General features: G+C 39.5%; 5 protein-coding genes across 5 annotated transcripts; 4 read left to right on the top strand and 1 right to left on the bottom strand.

Annotated features, from left to right (window-relative positions):
* Positions 1–2,494: 2,494 nt before the first annotated feature.
* PCOAH_00033740 (Microtubule associated protein) lies at positions 2,495–3,967 on the top strand (the record flags this gene model as incomplete). The annotated part of the gene is made up of 1 exon (XM_020060168.1): positions 2,495–3,967. The coding sequence occupies one exon, from the start codon at positions 2,495–2,497 to the stop codon at positions 3,965–3,967; it is 1,473 nt and encodes a 490-aa protein (XP_019915847.1).
* A 2,514-nt stretch (positions 3,968–6,481) lies between these two features.
* On the top strand, positions 6,482–9,468 carry PCOAH_00033730 (Uncharacterized protein; the record flags this gene model as incomplete). Its single annotated transcript, XM_020060167.1, has 2 exons — positions 6,482–6,589; positions 6,877–9,468. 2 exons carry the CDS (start codon positions 6,482–6,484, stop codon positions 9,466–9,468), a joined length of 2,700 nt encoding a protein of 899 aa, XP_019915996.1.
* Positions 9,469–10,953: 1,485 nt separating this feature from the next.
* PCOAH_00033720 (Uncharacterized protein) lies at positions 10,954–12,750 on the top strand (the record flags this gene model as incomplete). The annotated part of the gene is made up of 1 exon (XM_020060166.1): positions 10,954–12,750. The coding sequence occupies one exon, from the start codon at positions 10,954–10,956 to the stop codon at positions 12,748–12,750; it is 1,797 nt and encodes a 598-aa protein (XP_019915610.1).
* Positions 12,751–14,304: 1,554 nt separating this feature from the next.
* Positions 14,305–17,263, top strand: PCOAH_00033710 (Uncharacterized protein; the record flags this gene model as incomplete). The annotated part of the gene is made up of 11 exons (XM_020060165.1): positions 14,305–14,403; positions 14,511–14,570; positions 14,703–14,774; positions 14,943–15,028; positions 15,206–15,368; positions 15,517–15,682; positions 15,892–15,934; positions 16,066–16,227; positions 16,340–16,445; positions 16,646–16,729; positions 16,841–17,263. The coding sequence occupies 11 exons, from the start codon at positions 14,305–14,307 to the stop codon at positions 16,958–16,960; spliced, it is 1,161 nt and encodes a 386-aa protein (XP_019915755.1).
* On the bottom strand, positions 17,246–19,255 carry PCOAH_00033700 (DEAD/DEAH box ATP-dependent RNA helicase; the record flags this gene model as incomplete). The annotated part of the gene is made up of 2 exons (XM_020060164.1): positions 17,246–17,389; positions 17,651–19,255. 2 exons carry the CDS (start codon positions 19,253–19,255, stop codon positions 17,246–17,248), a joined length of 1,749 nt encoding a protein of 582 aa, XP_019915910.1.
* Between the last annotated feature and the right edge of the window lie 2,679 nt (positions 19,256–21,934).

Below are 21,934 nucleotides of genomic sequence, written 5' to 3'. Positions count from 1 at the left end.
TTAACAGGACGTGTTGCACAGGCAGTAAACCATTTCGCGCAAATGGCATACCTCCTTTATTGCTTATTGCACATTTTGCACATGCACATGTGAATTTACGCGTAGGGGGCAAGGGAAGGGGTAAGCACCAAAAATGGGGTGGTTAATTCGCAGGAAAATTTCAAAAGGGAAAAAAAGGAAGAAAAAATTAGCACTTGGCGGGTGTTATTCACATGGCATTACGATGACACTCGAATTAATATGAATGCGCCACGAGCGTCCTACGAATGTGTCTTTAACTTTCTTTCGTGGGGGACAAAAATGTAATGCAAAACGCGGTGTGTACTGAGCGAGGGGATGTGGTATATTATCAGAGGAGTATTCATAACTTCCTTTGGCGAGTGAAATTGTTTTTTTACTGTACTGGGGTGGAAAAAACGGACGTGGCCGGGAGAGTGTGCGCGGAAATGCGATTGGATGTAAATTTTGTTTCCCTTTCGTGCAGGACGGACAAGTGTACCATTTTGATTACGCAATATCCCTTTCATGCAATAATTTCAACCATTTGCTCATACACAGTTGCGTAATTTGAACTTTCGGCGGAAACGTGGACGGGAAAGGAAATAGTGTAAAATGAAATGAAAAAACGATTGCGCTGTTTCGTTTTTTTTTTTGGACAATCACGGAAAATATTTACCCTTTTGCATAATCGCCTGTCCTTCCACATGACGCAGTTATTACATAAGAACATTCTAGCTTTTCCACAGACATGAGTGCAGTTAAGAAAATTCAGACACATGCGAGGGGGGGAAAATGAAAGCAAATTTTTATTCATTCGCTCGTTCGCCCAACCGCTTGCCCTTTTTTTTTTTTTTCTGTTCAGTAAAATTATGACAATTTTTGCATCAGATGAAACCAAAGCGTCGTTTACTCACCAAGGGGAAGGCATTAATGCGCATAATTTTATGGGTTAGTGCGGCGGCGTCCTAAAAGGGCTCAAACATCATTTAAGCAAAAGAAAAAGGGAAGCGAATTCATGTGCAGATTTCTTTCTTGTGGTGCACGCTTTGCTCGTGGGTTTTATGCGCCCCTTGTTATGTACACATATTTGCATATGCTCATATTCGTGTGGGCACCTTTGTGTGCATATAGGTCATCATCCATATGTGCGTAATCCCGCAGACCTTTTAACCATGATTGATGAAAAAATAGCTGCAAATTGTTATCAACTGTTGCACGAATGGGTAACATTTATTCGTGCTGCACATGGCCATCACGTTGCTTTTCATTGGGGTCCTTTTTCTAAAAAATGCGTAGAGGGGGCTAAACTGCATAATGGATAGTCAAAAATAGTGGCCGTTTCGCAGTACCTGCAAAGTCACTTCCCTGCGCCCCCTTTCCCGTGCGTTCACCCGCCATAATGAATATGTTACCGCTGGTCCTGCGCGTGTTTGTTTATATTCCAATATTAAAAGTGTAAGTATACGTAGCAAGGAATAAGCCATCATGTACATGCTTCCAACGTTATGACTGCATGTATGCACATATTTATGCATACCTATGCGCAGCTCGTAATTGTAAGAGCTGGAAAAACCTTTTAACGCCCATCCTGCACACGCATGCCCTGTAGTATGTAATGGGGCATCCCTAAAACAACATTCCAAATTTGCAACCACTTGCGAAAGAGACAAATAATGCATGGAGCTGACCGCACAAAGGGATCGCATGCTTCAATGAGCTAAGTTTTTTCTGTCATAGATCGAAGAGGCATACAACAACGACTATATCATTTTTTCTTATCGAAGCGTGTGCCCGCAGGTTTTATGCGCATTTGTAAAACACACTCTGTTAAACTCATTTTTGTGCAAAACCACCTGAACAGTTAAGGAAAAAAAAAAAAAAAAATAATAAAATAGCTATTTATGCCCTTAAGATGGGAAATTAGTCTAAAATATAGCTATTTCAAAAGTATGAAATTTTTTTTTTTTTATTCCGTGTTCATAAGAAAATGCGAAAAATGAGAATATATATATTTTTTTAAATCTGTATTTCCCAGAATAGCCATTTTTTAAAAACAAAACGTTCTATGCCGGCGGTTCCAATTACGGTGTTATCACCAAAGGGGGCAAAAATATGTAGGGTGAATTGGAACATGAAATATATGAAGTCAAGTCGTTCTTGCGGCCTTCATAAAAAATTATAAGGCAAAAAAAATGAGCAAAATGCAACTGCAATTTTTAATCCCCTTTTTTGCGCACAAAAATAGCGAAAATGTAATTGAAAGGTAAAAAATTCTCTGCTAGAAAGAACGCCTCTATGGTGAGGGAAACTCGTTACATTCGTATTTTTCAAGAATGTACGGTGCTGCTGTGGTGATTTAAAGAAGGCAATCCGCATTATATACTATATATATATATGCTTATACAGAGAAGAAGAAACTTCATTCGTACAACAATAAGAGAAAAGGGTATACTATAGTTCAACCGTAGTAAAGTTACAAAATATAGTACTAAAAATGAAAAGAGGTGGAAGGAAAACAAAGGGGGCGCGCAGCAACAAACTGGGCAAAGGGAAAAATGATGCTTCTGAAGATGAGGAAGTCGTAGAGAGCGAAACTTCCAGCGATGAAATGGGAGAAGGCAACTCCTCCTCCAGTGAAGAATCAATCGATAGTGATGCCGACAACTTGTCGGACAAAGAACAGGCGAACGAGGCGGAAAAGCAAATACAGATATATTTCACATCGGACGTGGCTAATGAAAAGTACCAAATGGAAGACACGATTTACACAATTCCAGCTAGCTTCAAAAGAATCGACCTGTCAAGAATGGTCAAAACATTGCTCGATATAAATGAAAACGTTTCCTTTGAATTTTTAATAAATGATCAAATTTTAAGATCATCCATAGAAGAATTTTTACAGCTTAATAATATCCTCTCGGAAAATGTGATACAGATAAAATACATACTATCGATAACGAAAAAGGAAAGTACCCCAATTGATAAAATCTCAGAATGGATTTCAAAATTAATCATAATTGAAGATAAGCTATACTGTAGCACCTTCGGAGGAAGTACCCTCTGTTATGATATGTCAAATTTCGCCAAAATTGATGAGCGGAAAGTGGCTGATATGCCCATATTTGCATTTAATGTATGTAAAAATGACAAATTAATTGATGGAGATGTACAGTACTGCGAATCGGCTGTAGGACTATCCAATGGGACTATAAGGGCATTTTTAAATGAAGAAATGGATCAGAAAATAGTAACCAGAAGTGAACTATATCTAGGCAACCACGACGATATGGTTAAATCTATTGCGTTCAGTAAGAACGGGTCGTTACTTGTCAGTGGAGGTGCAGATAACAAAATAAACCTGTATGATAATAACGAAATTGTACAGAAGTTAAAGGAATACAAGTCGGAAAATAACACGAATAAGAGAAAAATGAAGCATGTCTTAACTCCGAAAAAGTGTATACATAAGGATGTGGGAATTATAACAGCCCTAACCTTTTTTAATAGTAATAACCACTTTTTATGTACAGGCCTGGAAAAAAATATAAAAATATACGATGCAGATACGGCAGACCTATTTGCTACTCTTCCATATGGAAAAGCAATAATGTGCAGTGACATTTTGACTGAAAATCTGTTCGTAACTGCAGATGATCAATCCGTTATTAAATTATTCGATGTCAGATGCTTAGAGGAAAAAGCAGTCATATCGCTAAATGAGCATAAATATTTTTTCCATGATAAAGTGGTAACCTCCCTTTGTGGGAACAAAAATGGAATCCACTTCTTATCGTCCTCACATGATGGGTTTACGAATATATACGACGTGAGGCTGAACAAGTTGCCAGTCTACACGATTCAAACTGAAGATAAATCGAAGGTCCTGTCCAGCACCTGGTTCTACAGGGAAAGCAACAATTATGTCATAAATGCAGACGAGAACAATTTGACTCTTCATAGCTTTTAATTTGGAAGGGTGGGAATCCCTCTGCATGGCTCCCACGCGAGGGGGTATTCTACAGTATGGGGATATGTAAACACGTGGAATATTCAAATAGCGGTGGGCATTGTATAATCGTACTTTTCTGTGAATTTTTTACGAGCAGAGGAATCTTCCTGTCAAAATGTGAAGCGGTTATACTTGCGTATATTTTTAACATTTGGCGCGAAGGAGTACTGGGTTATCCCCCCACGAATTGAATGAGCAAGATCATTGTTGTAGCGGTACCTTAAAAAAAAAAAAAAACAGCTAGCGAAAAGTGATACTCCAGTTAGCTATTTTTTTTTTTTTTTTTTTTTTTTTAGCGTAAATAGGCTTACGCATTAAGCGAGCCACTTGCACCAACTTTTTAGTCTCGTCACATTTGCACTGTCATCACGCCGAAAGGCGCCTTTTTCATAGAATAACATGCACCGTTTATATGTGCCTCGAAATGGCCTTTAAAAATGGTACTCTTTGTTTGGATTCAAAATTTTAAGTTGAAGATTTCTTACATCCTCGAATAAGATGTTATAATTACTTGGTGTTGTGTTCCTCTACATCGGGCTGAGCACGCATAAGGGGTTCCTTTTTCCCATTTAGTCTTTTTTTTTTTTTTTTTGTTATTATTTTTTCTTTTAAATGGGGAATAGCATACACAGTGGCGCATTTTTAACGTAATACAGTAGGTGTGTAGAGGTGGTATACTTTCGTTTTTATTTTTCCCAGTAAGAGAATGCTACTTACTGTTAATCCCCTTTCGGTTGTTTTTTTCCCTTCCTTTGGCCATTTTTCATTAAAATAAGTTATGGGGAAGAGAGGGGACTATTCGTTTGTGCGCGCAAGGAGGTATTTAAACTGTCCCATGTGCACGTTTGCAGAGTATATTAAATGTGTACACATTTCTGCCTTTAAATGGCTCCAAAGGAACTTATCTGTGTGCAGCCTGTTACTTAATATTCTGTTGAAAGTTAACAGGAGTGGTCAGTTTTTTTTTTTTTTTTTTTTTTTTTTTTCCTAATGATGACCTCCGCTTTGTGACAAACAAACTGTTGATGTGCGAGACCTTTCCATAGGGGTGTTTTCCCCACTGCTTTAGAAAGTAAGTCCACTTTTTGGTGATATTGCCTGTTGTAGAATTATACAAATGTTGATTCCCATATGGAACGTGTGTGTTGCAAACCCATCAAAAATGCATGCAGTGTGCCGCCACTTCACATGCGAAAAAATGTTCATTTATCCGAAGGTGCCTACAGAAGTCCTGCCATTCCCCCAATTTGTTCCCCTCAATATATTCTCGTAAATAGGCACACACCGTGTGTGAATGTGTACCTCTGTAAGGATGCACGGTGACCTTCATGTTGGCTCCTTTGCAGTGACATCACAGGGGGGATAAAAAAAGAAGCGCATATGGTACAAGTGGGGGGTATACATTCTTGTTATAATTTATGTGCAGGGGAGACCTCTCTGGGTAGCATTAAACAGCCGTTGGACTGCAGCGTTCCCGCAGGCATATATACACATATGCGCGTGCATGTGATTGGACGTGCTAACGGACATAAATTAATTTCCCTTGTAGCTTTCACATCGGGAATAATATTTTTATGACGCTTTTTTCCTTTCCCCTTGGCTTTTTCCATCATTGGTTCATTTTTTCTTTCGCTTTTTATTTCCTGCTCCTTCTTGCCCACTTTTTTTTTTTTTTTTTTTTTTTTTTTTCTTTTTACCCCTCTATATGATGTATGGCTGAAACGAAATGATGTGTGTTCACATAAAAAATGCATAAATGGATACCTTCACTGAAGGCGGATAAAAATAACACCTGTAACGCACACACGTGTACATATTTGTATGGTGAATGCAAAAATGAGGAAATAAAAAAAAAAAAAAAATTGGAAGAACGTTTTCAAAGGTAATGCATGTCGATATGTTTTGTTATCTCATTTTTGTTCTGCATTTATTTGTAAAAAGTGGAAACGTACTCGGAAAAAAAAAGATTCAACAGGAATGGCTAAGGGGTTGAGTGGTGAAGCAAACATATTGTGACCGTAACGTCGTAACAGCGTAATTCGCGCCATACGTTCATATTGTAGTGTGGCGAAGGGCAGAGCGAGCCATCTGCACAGCTGAACTGAACACCCCATTTGTACGCCTTAAGAGCGTGGCCACCCCTGCTGCATACAGCAACGTTCCTTTTGCGTATCGTAAAAGACGATAACGAGGCCCAAGCAATCATCGCAGTTAACGGAGGAGTACAGAGTGGCATTGCAAACAATGCAGCACGCGAATTAAAGGGTGAAACACTGATAAGAAAAATGCGCATCCAGACGAGTTGACCGATCCAGCAAAACTGAAGCGAAGGAGTTCCGTTCCACAAACGGAATACTCAGTTTGTCCGTATAAAAATTCGCACATTTTTGTGCACAGAGTCGTTCGCTCGGTCGTTCACTCTGTCGTTTGTTCGCTCGTTAGGTTGTTAATTTTTCTTGAAGACGATAAAAGATGAAAACAGATGAGGAACTTCTGCGAAAGGAGGAAGAAGATATATCCAAAACTATAGCCCTGTCCCTGGAGGAGTACCACGCCGCTCAGAGGAGAAAGAGCGAGAAGGTAAGTCTACGCCAGATGGAAAAACATATATATGGAAAGAGAAACGCGGTGGAAGCAAATGGCAGTGTGAAATTTTCTTCCCCGTTGAAAAGTTGTTAATTCTTTTAACCATTCGTAATGCAGTACCGGGTTGATGTGCATGCTACCAACGCGGATGTGTGTGCTTCACGGGGGGTGCCCGTTTGTACAATCCCTGATCATATCGTGCAAGAAAAAAACATATACAAATGCATGTGCCATGTATAGGATGAGTGTCGCTAAGATAGACATGCCTTTCCCCCCCTCAGGATGACTACCTCCCGGAAGATGAAAACGATGAGATGCTCCAGGAAGCCATTCGGCTGTCCATCATAGGATGCAAGAAGAGCGAAACCCAAGACAGCGTAGAAACGAGCGATTCTTATCGAGACATTGTAAAAAAAAATTTCAACAAAATTACCTACTACCTATGTAACAGCCATGAGTCAACAAAAAATAAAAATGACGTTATCGACAATAAACTATTTTGGGAAGACATTTACAAAAATTATAAAAATATTTACATCATTATAAGGGACTATATGATAAGTCTAAACAGGAGGAATGAAAAAATGAATGAAGAATCAACTGACTCTACTTCTAGTAGGGAATACTACGACAGTGATGATTCTAGTGATTGTAGTAATAATTCTTCTTCCCTTTCTTGTTGTTCCTTGGAACAGATAAGAAGAAGCTATAAAAATATAAACTACACTACAAAGGATTATTGTAAATGGTTAAGGAAAGGAAATAGAAGCAAGTGCCTAAATGACCACGTCTATGTGAACTATTTGTTAAAAGAAATGAAGTTACTTGAGGACACCACAAGCATTCATAACTTAGTCTTCGGTGTCAATAATTATAAGTACTCCAACAAAATGGATATAAAAAAATGGTGCAATCATAGCATTTCATTTTATGATAGTAAGCAGATAAACTTTGGTCTGCGGCAATTTTTGAGTGGACCCTGTGGCCTCATTTCCAGTGTCCAGGGGTACATCATTATTATTCTGCTCTTCAATTATAAGTACCACTTCCTGTGGGATAATAACTACTTTAATGTTCTGAAGACCAATGCGGATTTTTTGAATTTCACCAATGGTAGTGTCTCCTCCCCGGGGCAGATCAACAAGGGGAATGTAGAAAGTGGCGCCAACACGGGGAAGGATGATTGTGATAAACCAAGGGAGGACCACCCTGAGGAGTGCAACCAGGGAGGAGTTCCCCCTTGTGATGAACCCGCAACCCTGAATGAGGAAGATCAGACAAACTGCTCTTCCCAACAGATTGATTACCAAACTAAGAGGGACAGCACCACCGTGGGGAGCGAAAAAAACGGGGTGGGACACTCAAAGGGGGGAAGCTGGGGTGTGAGCAGCAGCGTCGACAGCACACGCAGCAATGTAAACAACAATGGTAATGAAATTGGCAATGGAGGTGGTCCAGACACGCAGAAGGAGAACCCAGGGAAGGGAGAAGCTGGCAAGGAGCGGGCACACAATAAGGACGACGTTGGTGATGATGACGATTATGATCACGAATTCGTACAGCTAGTCAGGGATAACATAAAAGATTTGAAATATTATTCGCTAGTAGAATCCATGGCGTATATTCTGTACCAATGCACAGACAAGTCATACTACATTATAGCGTTTTTGCTCCCCGAATGTTACGACTTTTCCTACTACATGAATAGGAGGAGCTCGGATGAAGACATGATAAGGGATTTAAAAAAAATAAATATTTACTACAAGGATTTTAGCAGCATTAAGGACGTAATAAAGTTCTACTTGGAGCATTTCATCATTTTTTCAAGCTCAACTGGAGCCATTTCTTTCCTATATTCTGTAATTCTAACAAGGGGAATAAACAATATAATGAACGATATGGACGACGTGAACCATCCGTTGATTGGGATTTATGGTCACTGTTCTCAGGAGTTGGTAAATTTGCTTCTTACCGGTAGGGCCTGCTCCAACGTGTTTGATAACAACAGTATTATAAATACGTTCCCGCAGGTGTACGAGGATTTGGGTGGTACTTTGCAATTCGACGGGGGTGGTAGACGCGGCAGTAACAGTGGCAGCAGTTTGGGTGGTACCTTGGGGGGTATTTTCCCTGGCAGTACTGCTGTTCCGACGTTTGCATCCCCAACGAGTGAGGCTAGGAACGGCTCCAAAAGCTGGAATGGTGGCAACGGAGGAACCCCGCAGGTCTCCCCCGGGATGAACAAAAACAACATCATACTGAAGGGAATCAATAAGAGACCGCTGATCGGACTTCTGACCGATTTTGAAGCCTTCAAATATTGCGAAGTGGGCAGTTTTTACAAATACCCCATTTACCCAATATGGGTGATCAGCAGTTCGAACCACTACACCGTCTTGTTCTCCCTAAACATTAACAACTCCAAGTATACGAGTGAGGAATTATTCCTAACAAAGCTGAATAAAGTGTGGAATAAATATGATAAGGAAAATAACAAATACATTTTATCTCACTTCATTCCTCAGTTTATACAAGACCTAAATTTGAAGGAGGAATATAAAAATATGTTTGATGGCTTTGTGAGTGATTTGGACATTTTACTTTACTCCGAATTTAAGGCGTTTTATTTACAGCTAAAACAGAATGATATTAACAAGCTTAAGAATTCAGACCCCCCGAAGGAAAAGTATTTTTATCTCTACGATGCACAAGAAACGCCAGAAAAATGCATCAACTATTTTTTGCTAAAGGAAGTCGATTATGATGTTACGCATGATAACCACCTAAAGTTTTTTAACACCCGCTGGCCAAATAACACCGTCGAAATTTTGAACAATGTGAAGAGGCCCTCCAAGCATAAGTACGCCTGTTAGGGTGTTCATCACATTACACGTGGGGAAGCTTCATTATTCTTTTTCCTTCGAGGGCAGAGAGGGGGGGCCCATGTCTAACTGATTTTTTTTTCCTCATTAAAAGCGGTCATATATGCTCCTATAAATGACTCTCCCCCCAAACGAATCACATCGGGAGAAAGTTGTTTAATTGTAATTATCACATTTTGAGCATTTTTGTATTCCGCTTTTTCTGTGAAAAATTCCTAGTTATGCGCCATCCCTTTTGTTGAGAGGCGATTCCCATTTTGTGATGAAGTGGTAGGGAGCAGTATATTTTGCAGCACATTTTGTAGCACCTTTTGTAGCACTCTTCGTAGCTCCCTCCTTTTCCGCCACTTCGCCTTTTTTTTTCCCGTGCTCCCCTTCGTGCATGCACATATATGCGTCATTACATAAATGTGCCACTTGTGCGCGTACTGCCTTCCTACCCGTCTGTCCTACCCCCAGGTAGGCACCTGTGTTTTCTGATTTATACTTATAAAAAAAAAATTATTAATGGACGCTTTGTAGGCGCTCCGTTGATAACACCTTTGTTTAACGTAAACTCAGATAAGGGAATTTCCTTTTTAAAGCAATCAAATTTTTTTTTTTTTTTTTTCCTTTTTTGAAGTCAAAGCGTTTATTTTTTTCAACGGTCCACATGTATGTTGCTATAACGCGTAGATTTTTTCTTCTCCATCACCTATGCTGATGTGTATAATACGAGGGTATGTGTAAATATGAATGTAGAATGTGTGGGGATCTTCCGTCCTACTTATTGAGCGGAATGTTAGGAAAGATGCAAGGGCAGAACGCCCACTTGGGCCAATAAAACTACCCAAAAGTAGTTATCCCTGTAACGCCTTACATGTGGATAGTTGCGATGGGGAAAGATATAACAGACCAAAGGTATGATGTGCAAAGCTTTGGCAACAACTCGATGGGCTGACCTGTTGAAAGTTGGCACCCGCAAGGTAGCCCCAAATGTAAATGCCCCTTTTTCCAAGCGATATGGTGAATCAGTTTTATTAATTCGAGTACACCTTCGCTACAGTGCAAAATATTTATCAATAACCAGAGGACTAAGAAAAAATTGCACACGCGGGGCGAATCCACATGTGCTTTCACATCTGCGCTTCCCTATGTGTAACCACCGGAAAATGCGTTGCCTATTGAGGGGGCATAAAAAAAAAAGAAGAAGAAAAAAAAGGCTCATTTAATTGTTCCCCCCAAAAGTGCAACATCAGGGAAAGGTATTTAATGAGGATTTTTTTTTTTTTTTTTTTTTTTTGCCCAAATTTGGTTACATAAAGTTGCTGTGCAAGGCGGTACATAGTTGTGGGGAGAGCAAACCACTGGGATAAACATTTGGCACAAATAGCCGTCGTCATATATCTGTATAATAATGAGCCTTTTCCCATTTTTGCGTTTCCCCACTTGCTTGCTTTACACGCATTTCGCAGTTCCTCCGCCGAGAAGAGTACAATGAGTTGTGCCACTCTGTACGGGTACGAGCTGGCTAGCCAAATTGACCAATTGGTGATTCGAAAAATTGCAAATGAGAAGATTCAGATTGGGGGAAATAAAAACAGGCCAGAAAAAAAAACGCTATTTATTATTTACTCAAAGAACATAGCCACGTATTCATATTTGCACATTCTTCTGAAAAAGAGTTTGTTGCTAAGTGCAGATGTTACGTTTGTACTGGTCAGAGTCCAAAGAAGATGCAACGAAAAAAGGTTAATCAATTTAATAAAAAAAATAAATAGACGAGGGAAGAACACCTGGCTTATAATACTCTCTCCGTTGTCTCGTCACATAAACAAGTGTTACATTTCTAGTTTTATTAGCCAGGAGAAGGATGTGGATCGGTCTAACTGTGCACCCATTTGGAAGTTACTATGCAATGGTAGTAGCAGTACTTATGGGGGTGATGCCCATAATGACAGATGCATGACCCTTGTACAGCCAGCTCCCTATTTGTTTAGACAAAACTGCGAAGCCTTCCTGCAGTTTCTTCTTTTCATTTTGCACCTTCGCATGGTAAAAAAAGGCGAGGATATTTGGAAAAACGCTATTGCCAATGCATCTATGCGGGAGGAAAAGGCAGTTAAAGGAGACACGGAAAACTTCAGTGACGCTACGGAGGGGGGTTACCCAAGCAGGGATAACACCCTACGTATTAACCTTCGCAGCGACGTCAAACAGATTTGTAATGTAAGCTCAGAAATTCAAAACTACCTGAGTAGCACCAAGTACAATCTGCCATGTTGTGTTCACGCGATATTGCTATTCTTGAAATATTACCACATACATGTGAAGGGGAAAAGTGTGCTAATTCTTAGTAGCAACATAAGTATCTTCCTATCCCTATTTGCCTTTTTTTTTCAAAGTGAAGTTTCGACGACGGTTTATGATCCGCTGCGGGGGGAGGTTCTCTGTAAGTACGATGGGGGGGTTAAAAAGTGCTACCTAAGAACCAGTAACCTAGGCAAGCTACACATTAGAAATGAAGGCGATTTTAAAAGGAAGTGCAAAAAGTTCTCCAAGTCTTACGTATCTTCCAGTAAGGGGTACACAAAAATTACCCACCAAGATTTATCCACACTAAGCAGAAACATAAATAGAAGAATTGTCAAAAATTCCGATGTCATAATAGTAGCAATAGGTTGTCCCCACATTTTGAAAAAAAAAAATATTAAAGAAGGCGCCATTATTTTAGACTTGGGAATCAATTTGGTCCCCCCAGGGGGTAGGCACATGGAAAGAATGGTCTCACCGTTTTGCCCTCCCACCGTGGGGAACAGGAAAGTGCAAGAAAGAAATTTCCCCTGCAGGAGGGGACTCCTCCCGCGTGGGAAATTCAAAAATGGGCCATTTTCCCCAAAGTTGCAAAATCGCACAAGTTTAGTGAAACATATATGCTTAAGTTCCCCCCGAATTGGTAAAACTGCTACATGTGAGAATTCCCTCAGTGAGGAAACAACCCAAGTAATAAGAGAAGATACTTCTCCATCGCACTGTTCGAACGATGCTTCAATTTGTCCCCCCAGTGGAGGGATAAAGAGGGTCCACAATAAAGGCCATAAAATTATTCCTCTAAAAAGCCGCAAGTCTAAAATTAAATTCGCCAACGGTTTAGTCAAATGTTTGCAAAATTACGAAATTGTTGGTGACGCCGATCCGAACTGCAAGCAGAAGTGCACGCTCGTTTCAAGTGTGCCCGGGGGGCTCGGCCCCATCACCACATCCATGCTGTTCTACAATTTGTACTTCAATTGATGTCACAGGCAAAGTCGGTGGAGCATGGTGGTGAACTGTGGCCGTGTAGGGAAAGTCTGCTTAGGAACCCATCAAACCGTTAGTCTCTTCGTTACCCAGTCTGTCAAACTAACTACTCCCCTTTCGGCCAATCCAGTTAGGAGCATCTCCCAAAGGCCAGTCCACCCAACCGACCAGCACGTATACCTCTTTTTAATTTTTTTTTTTTTTTTTTTGTCTCCCTTTTTGTTTACTTCCCTCTAACTTAAGAATTATTAAGTGCAACCCCCTTGTTTCGGTAAAATTTGTCCACGTGGATAATTCTAGTGGAGGTGAAAATTCCCCCACAGTAGTAGATTCAGCGCGGAGTGAACTGCACTACGCTGAAATGGTGGTAGTCATCCGTAGACACCATACTGTTGGTGGAAAAATGTTACTGCATGCGGTTCTACTTGAGCTGTCATCCCCCTTTCGAAAGAAGAGCACTCAAAAATTAATGTGAGCGCGGAATAGTGGGAGTTTTCCCCGCAGGTTGGAACAGCTAATTTGGAGAGTTCCCCCCCTTCTGCTTATTTTGACCGATGTAGCTATATGAATATACTGTTCCGAGAAAAAAAGGAATAACGGAGTTGGCACTGCCTCATGGGAAGACAACACATTTTTTGCGAAAGGTAAATTTGGCATTCCTAGAAAGTGATAGGAAGGAACCCCTTTCGCCTTTTTAAAAATTGCCAAAGTTGCTACACCTGTATACACAATTAAGGAAAAAAAAAAAAAGGTAGCAATTATTTGTGTATTCCCTTTTCAGCGTGGCAGAATGTTTATTTGGCAAAACAATAACTGAACGAATGCCTGTTGGGAAGATCATTCGAATGGAAGATCACTAAGACAGATAGGTGCCATATCTATCATTTGAATTGTGCGTGAAACAGCAGTCGATTAAAATTGCGTTAAATTGGGAATCCTACCGTTACTCCATCACGCGGGTGATTTTCCCGTTGAGTGGGAGAAAGCGAACGGTGTTACATTATTACACGAATTTGTTCGCTTCTTTTTTTTTCTCTTTTTTTCTCCATCTATTTCGTTACCCCCGCGCCAGCATCCCCGTGGAGGGTTCCAAAATTGGGAAGCAAAATAAGCACGAAGACATGCCCTTCTCTGGAGAAAAAAAAAAAAAAAAAAAAGTGCATTGTCCCATGCTTCCCCCTATTTAAGTACTCCATTCAGAACTATTTTTTTCTTTTGAAGGTGTTCCTTTCCGTAAATTTCGTTAGCATTATTTTTCGTATTTTTAATAGTATCTAATTTCCCCTGTCTTGCAGGATGCCTCTTTTTTTTTTGTGCATTTATGATTGTCCAAGTGCGTTTTTTTTTTTCCCACATGCAGGAATACGCCTATCGCTGCACGAAATGTAACGCGGCTGTTTACCGCTTTTACCGGCACGTCTGGCGAATGTATTGTTCTCACGCATAAATGTGTACTAAATTTATATACATGTATATGCCGCCCCTAGAGCATACGCAAGTTATGTTGTCTGCAAGCACGCTAACACATTTGTAAAAGAAGAAAACGAAATGAACCTCAGTCGAAATATTTTGTCTAAATTTAAAAAAAAGAAAAAGAAAAAAAAGGACAATGCGTTGCTAAATGATGAACTGAATAAAATTGAGGAGGTACTTCCCCGTTTTGTAGATTCCTTAGGTGGCAACCATCAACGCATTTTCTTTCGCCTCATGGGGGGGTCCGCTGTCCAAATTCGTACTTCTCCTTCCAAATGCAGAAATGGATCAAAGAGGATAACGAAATAACTGAAGAAACGGCAACGTCGGCCAAAAGAGAAGTAAAAAAAGAAAAATATATATATATGTATATTTGATTTTCTGACAATTACCACAAACTATGGAAGATCTGCGCACGCTTAAATAGTTATCTCCATTTCGTGTGCATTTTTTTTCGCCCCTTTTTTGGAAAGGAACTTTTAGAATTTATTCAAAATCAGGATGAATTTAAAAACATAAAAAAGTTGTCTTCTGATGAAAGTGAAGTAAATATGCCAAAGGGAGTTAAAAAAAAAGAGTCGCCAAAAAATGGAGTCTCAAAGGATGCGGCGTAGTTATGCCATCCGCCCTCAAAGAGGTTGTTGCGAACAAGGGAGACCCCAAACGCGATTTATTTGTTTTGTTTTTTTTTTTTTCCTCCTTTTTAATCACAGAAATGTGAAAAGAAGAAAAAAATGAGAATTATTAAAAACGATAAAGACCTGCTAAAAGAGTTGGAAAAACAGATTGACGAGAAGAAGTTAGCGGAAAAAAAAGCATCGCCAAATAGTTACCAACCAGCGTCGTATCAATTTGTCTTTCTAACGTCGTTTGTCTGTGTTGTGCATACTTGGTGTGCATTTGTCAGAGAAAGAGTCTCCTTCCTTTTTGTGGCATTCTTTCCACTTGTACACCTCCCTCATGCCTGTATTTTCAGAGTGCAAAAAGAAAAGCTGAACAAGGAAAACATGAAGAGGGAAGAAATTGAAACTCTGTATTTGACAGAAATTGAAAAAAAGCAACAGGAGGAAGAAAGAAATATCATTTTGAGGAACAAAGAAAGTGCACTAATAATAAAAAATCAAATTCAGGAAAATTTCGTACGCAAAAAAAAAAAAAAAAAGGGGAATACATACAACGTGGTGTATAAATTGGTCTACACGTAACACGCCGTGTGGGTATATGGTGTATAGTCCCCTCTTTGTCATAAAAAATATTTTTCCTTTTTTTCCTTTTCTGTCTCAACAGCTGAGGAAGCAGGAGGAAGAGAGAATGAAAATAATCGAGGGGAAACTAATGCAAAAGCAGTTTGAAAAAAATAAAATCGAAGAACTGGAGAAGAAAAAACAAAAAGTGGAAGAGCAACGCGCCCTGTGCAGTTACATCCTCGAGAGCAACAAGAAGCACATTGAAGGTAAGGCGCAAATGGCGAAGAATATAAGAACACATTTGGATAAGACAGTGCAAGCATTAGAGTAGTTGTCACATGGGTGCCTATAGCAATTGAATGTCGTCCACGCACCAATGATGGGGCACAAATTAGTGGCACACAACACGTGAGCTTTACGCGCATACATACCGACGCACACGTTTATGCGTACGATTCTTTTCCCATTTGTACAGCCCTGAGCGAGCAGAAAAAGGAGGAGAAGAGGAAAGATGCAGAGTACGAAAAAGAGGACCATTCGAAAATGCATTCGAAAGAATGTTCGAAAAAATCTCGTCATTTTAACGCAGACAAAATAGACATTCACGGAGTTGTCTTATTCTCCCCTTTTTTTCCCCCCTTTAACGAAGATTTGTCAAATACCAGGAAGAAAAGGCAACAAGGGAAAAGGAATATGAAGACAAAGTTAAACGAGAAAAAGAAGAGAAAGAAAGAGAAGTCCACGAAATACGAATGAAGCAGAAAAAAAATGTCGAACTACAAGCGCACTTTGACGAAATACAAGCCTTGAAGTATGGACAGACATTTCCCCATGCAGAGAACGCATGAGAAATGAGAATATACCTCTTCTACCTACAGTTACACAAATTGTTGGTAACTCTTTTAAAACTTTTCCCTTTGAAGGTGGCAGAAGGAAGCCAAACGGAAGGAGGAGGAAAAAAGACTTTTGGAGGAAGAGAAAAAGAAAAAAAAAATAGAGGAATTAAAAGAGGCCAGAATAGTTGCAATGGTTAGCACGCACTTCTGTTTGAAGGATGCTACGTGCGGGGTCATCTTACAACTTTGTTGCGCGTTACGACGTGATTATACTTTGGCTGCAATGCTTTGCTACGCTTTCGTCCTCCCCGATCAGCTACAAACACTTCCACGTTTCTTTTCTTATGCACGAACAAATTCCATTTTGAAACACAAAAAAAATAACTTTTGCAGGAGCTGAAGAAGAAGAAGGAACTGGAGCTAATAGAGGAAGGCCAAGTGGAGGCCGAAAATTCCAAAAAAATATTCCAACTACATGTACTATTTTTTAAAAAAAATTGAACCATGTGGATGTATATTTACACATGCACAGGACGTCTTACTCCGCGATGGGGGCACATTTATCGTCACACCACACATTTACCGCAGGAAAAGGAAAAAATGCAGAACGCAGAAAAGGAGAAATTGAAGAAAAAAAATTATTATGAGAGTTTAACCAAGCTGGTTAATTTAAAAAAAAAAACAAACAATAAAACGGGTAAAAAGTAGTGGAAGACATCCAATTGGTTATATAAAAACGGGGGTTCCCCCAGGGGGGCTAATGAGCCAGTGGCACGTAACACCACCGCAGTATTAGGAAAAACAAAAATAAGACTATAAAAAAAAGCACAAACAGAGCGAATGTACCAAATGTACATGCGCAAATGGGTACAACAAAAACGGCATGTAACCCTAACAATCGTTTTCGGCACGAGGATTTGGCACAGTAAAAAACTTTCAGGTGTGCACACGTAAATGCATATATGTACCTGTGTGCCCCCCACCTTTTTTTGCCTACTTAAACTTCCTCTTTTTAACATTCAGTTTTAAATTTAAATCAACTTTTGGTGGGGCCTCCAGCCCGAAGTTCTTCGATGTCTGCAGCAAATTCAGGTTGTTCACGTCAAAGACGTCCTTCAGCGCGTAGGTAATGTACCCCTAAGGAGGAGAAAAAGGAATGGGTATATGATGAATGAATGGGCTAATGGGCATACATATCTGCGTGCAACAATGGGAGAATAAACATCCCCTTCGCAAAGCAAACTGACAAATGTAGGTTTGCATACAAACAGTATGAAACAATTTTTAAAAGGAACTGTGAAAAAAAAAAAAAAAATTCTGAACAGTCAGGTGAAATGAAAACAACACTTACACACACGTAATAAATTTTTTCTTTTTTGCGACGTTGGCTGAACTTACATTCAAATACGATTTGAACGCCTCCCGAGCCATCTTGTGCAAGTGGAAGTTTTTCGTGACGATGGACTCTATATGCGATTGGACATTTATTAATTTGCTTGGGTCATAGGCAAACTGATTAATTGGGATGTTATAAAACTTCAAATAGTTTAAAAATTTTAATTCGTGCTTCATCAGAAATATGATAGCAGAGCCACTTGAATCTTTTCCTCTGCATGTTCTTCCCACACGATGGATATATTCCTTGGAATCATCTGGGGGGTCATACTGAATAATGTAATTAACATTCGGAATGTCTAACCCTCTGGCTGCTACATTTGTACAAAGCAGAATAGCACTTTGGGCAGCGGAAAATTCGCTGAAACTTTTAAGTCGTTTATTTTGTTTTTTTTTCCCATGAATACAAAAGGTGGGAATGTCAATATAATTTAACAAATCGTTATAAAACTGAACGGACATGCAATTGTTAAAAAAGACCATAATTTTCTTCGAAATATTTCTTTTTAAAAATGTAAATAGTAGGAGAAATCTCTTATCTTCATCAACTAAGGCATATCCCTGTTGTAGCCTTTCCACCGTGGCAATCTTCGTCGTTACTTCTATAAATATAGGCTTCTGCAGGGATAGTCTTATTAAATTTTCAACCTTGGTTGTCTGTGTAGCTGAAAATAGGGCAGTTTGTCTTTTCTTGGGTAACCTCTTCACAATTAAATTTATTTCCTCCTCAAAACCAATTTGAAGCAATCTGTCAGCTTCGTCTATAATAAGCGAGATCAGATTTTTGTAAACAAATTCTTTCGTGTTTTGCATATGGTCGAGCAATCTGCCAGGTGTTGCAATTAGTATATTTATTCCATGAATGAATTTTTTTTTTTCTTCATTTCGACTCATCCCACCAATGATTATTCCATTCGTCTGGGGAATATATTTACACAGATCTTTACATACTTGATAAATTTGAAGACACAATTCTCTGGTGGGCGATATTATTAAAACCCCCGTTCCATTTTTTGGCAAGAATTTTATATTATATAAAATATTTATCGAGGGCACTAGAAATGCTAACGTTTTTCCTGACCCTGTTTTGGCCGCTCCAAGAATATCTTTTCCGTTTAAAAAATGAGGAATACATTTGGCTTGAATTTCTGTGAGAGTTACAAAATTCAGCTCCTTCAATCCTTTTTTTAGCGCCTCGCATATGTCTAAGTCTTCGAACTTTGTTTCGCTGTAGAAGGATTCTTTCTTTTCCACATTGGAGGGGGCACCACCTTCAACGTTTGAATTGGCACCATCCTGCTCATCACACACATTCGAGCCGTCCGACGAAGATTCATCCGCACTGTCTGTGTTCTCCTTGGACCCCTCCTTGTCACTATCGCCATGCTCCACTTCGTCTGTGGAAGTGAGATGATCCTCTACACCATTGTGACTTCCATTTTGATGCTCGCTTCGGTTCAATTTTCTTTTCTTTCCCTTTTTCTTAACTTTTGCATTTTGTTTTACTTCATTTTCGTTTTCGTCCTTCCCGTCGTCATCACTGGCAATTATTGCATCATTATTATTAGTAGGGTCACTTGGTTCTGTTTTGGTTTTTTCCTCCTCCATCAGTTCATCACTTTTTAGCGGCTTATATGGTGGGGATCTATGCGAAGCCCCGCAACTGGAGTTCCCCTTGGTGCTATTTCGCGCGTTATACGTGAATCTATGTGAGGAAGTTGCCCTGCGTAGGAATGCCTATGCCTATATATACCATTGGCAGAAGTATATATGAAATATAGGTAAAGATAGTACCAAGGAGGGCACAAATTTGGCCAAAAAAAAAAAAAAAAAGAAAAAGGCGATAATTTATCCTACTCTTTGGAGACCTTTTCCTTTTCAAAGGGTTTCATTCATTTTTAAAAAATTGGCTCACGGGAATTTTATTTTTTCCAGAAGGGACCCGCGATTTTTAGTAAAAATTTACGACACTTGTTTTGTGCCATTCGATGTATGCACTGAACGGGGTTAATAAAGGAGGGGGAAAAAAAAACGGAAAAAATACTACGCAGAAGGTCAAAATGGGGCAGAAAATTAGAACAAGAAAATCCGCGAAAGGTTTATTTAAAAAAATTACAGATTTTAAACCTTAGCAGATGGTAGCATGCCAATCCTACATTTCTTTTTTTTCAATTTAAAAAATAAAAATTTCAACAGCACAGGAACTGTGGACATGGCTGAACGCAGGTGGCGGCAAAATTTTTTAAAATTGGAGAACACTAAAAATAACCGTCTGAAATGGGAAAGAAAAAAGGAACACCTTTTTTGTTTCGTTCTACAGATTATGGCTAGTCAATTATCTTCGTCGTAACAAAATATCCACGAGGATTGTCCCAAGTTAGTGTCAATCATACCGCGTCATAATGGAAAAAAAGAAAAAAAAAATCCCTAATAATGTAGTGACATTTTCGAAAGAAATAACTTCAAAGCGGTTAAAAGGAAAAAAGCGAGTCTGGGAAAGAGCTTCAACATTAAGGGGTATTTTTATGTAGAGAATAATTTCCCTTTTCTTTTGGGACATTTTTAAATTAAAAAAAAAAAAAATGACACACAAAAAGGTGCCACTGTATGTATAACCATATGTTGCTTCTTTTTTTCACCTTGTAAGGAAAAAATTGTGATTTACATATAAAATGTAGAGAAGACGTAAAATTGTATCGTCTACCAGAGTGATGGGCGATGGTAAAATGGTGAAAGGAGGAGTAGCAGGAAATGTCTATTGTAAGGAAATGTTCATGAAGGAAATATTTCCTGAAGATGTCCTCTCCCCTTTTTTAAAGCCACCCTTGGGGACAACATCACATGGTATGTTTACTTTTCGGTCAGATTGAAATAAAGGTGGGACACAATTCGCTTTCGTCGTGGAAGCAATATATACATACAGCTGTACTTCCATGTGGTGGGGTGCATCCGCCATCCCTCCCGTGGGATGAAGAGACAATATTTTTTATTTCCAAATGGAATAAATCAGGGTTGGATATTAAATTACGTCATTCAATCAAAGGGGACACGCGCATAAACGTTGCTAAAATTGACCCACATATGGGTATATATAAATGACACAAAAAATAATCCCGTCCACGCTGCATCGTATGCCCCTAGCTTTCACAAATATTCAAAAAATTTGAAGTGGTATGCCAATCCCGTTAATACATGCGAGGGGGCATTTTTCGAAAATGGACAGGGGGGGCATCATTCTGCTTACTCGTTGCCACACGTGCAAAGCGAACGGTGAAACGCACTCTCAGTGACGTTGTTACCGCAAAAATGAGGTAAAAAATGGGGAAAAAAAAAGAATATAAAGAAATATATAAAAATAAAATAAAAAAGCGTATGTCGTTTTTTCCGTTGTGTGAATTGCCAATTGGGCGCACACCCCCTGTTGTGCGTATGTTCGCGCGTTGCAACAATTCCCCACTTTGCATGCATACACGCTGTGCGCACCACGCTCGCTATGCACTTCCCGAACGTTTGAATAATCGTCTTTTCCTTTAGGGGATAAACAATTGTTTGCATTTGCCGCTACGCAGTAACTTCTTCCGTTCGGTTGTCTTATCTTTCTGCTGCTCGTTTAAGCGTAGCGGCTTACCTGACGTGTTCACCCCTGCGTGTAAAATTTCGCCAGTATGTGAGCAGAATTGCAAAGTATGCCAAAGCACGCACAAAAATTGCCCAACAGTGACATAGCGTAACAGTTGCGCAAAAGTGCATAAATGGCTAATTTATGACTCATGTGGAGGAATAACACTTTTTTTTTTTTTTTTGCACTTTTTCCCAAAACGCAGCAGCCATTTTTCCCCCCCGTGCGGTATGCAAGTATGCACATGAACATACACGGATAAATGCGCAAAACTGGAAACAGACAAATTTCCACAGGTAATGGGCGCCCCGCAGTGCTGCTTAAAATTATTTTCCAATTGGACCAATTTCAAAAATAAGCGAAAGGTAAAAATATTCCTTCTGCTTCACGGGTGAGTGTTTTATTTTATTTTTTTTTTTTTTCCCAAGTGAATGGGATAGAAGAACTGGAAAAATAAAACTGCAGAAGTGTTTTTTTCTCTCCCAATATATCGATCGCTGATCTGGAAAAGAAGTCCAAATTGGCAACCCGTACGAATCGCCGTGTGGGAGACATTTATTTGAGGTAACTTCCCTTGGTGGGGGGAAAAAAAATCGCCGCAGGAGTGTATTATATGTATCCCTACGCACACGTGCATACTCATTGCACGGTTTCTAAGCAAGAATGCG

The sequence above is a fragment of the Plasmodium coatneyi genome, chromosome 11, assembly GCF_001680005.1.
Source record: "Plasmodium coatneyi strain Hackeri chromosome 11, complete sequence".
Taxonomy (NCBI): domain Eukaryota; phylum Apicomplexa; class Aconoidasida; order Haemosporida; family Plasmodiidae; genus Plasmodium; species Plasmodium coatneyi.
The sequence above is the reverse complement of the archived record's forward strand: the minus strand, read 5'-3'. Positions and strand labels throughout refer to the sequence as shown.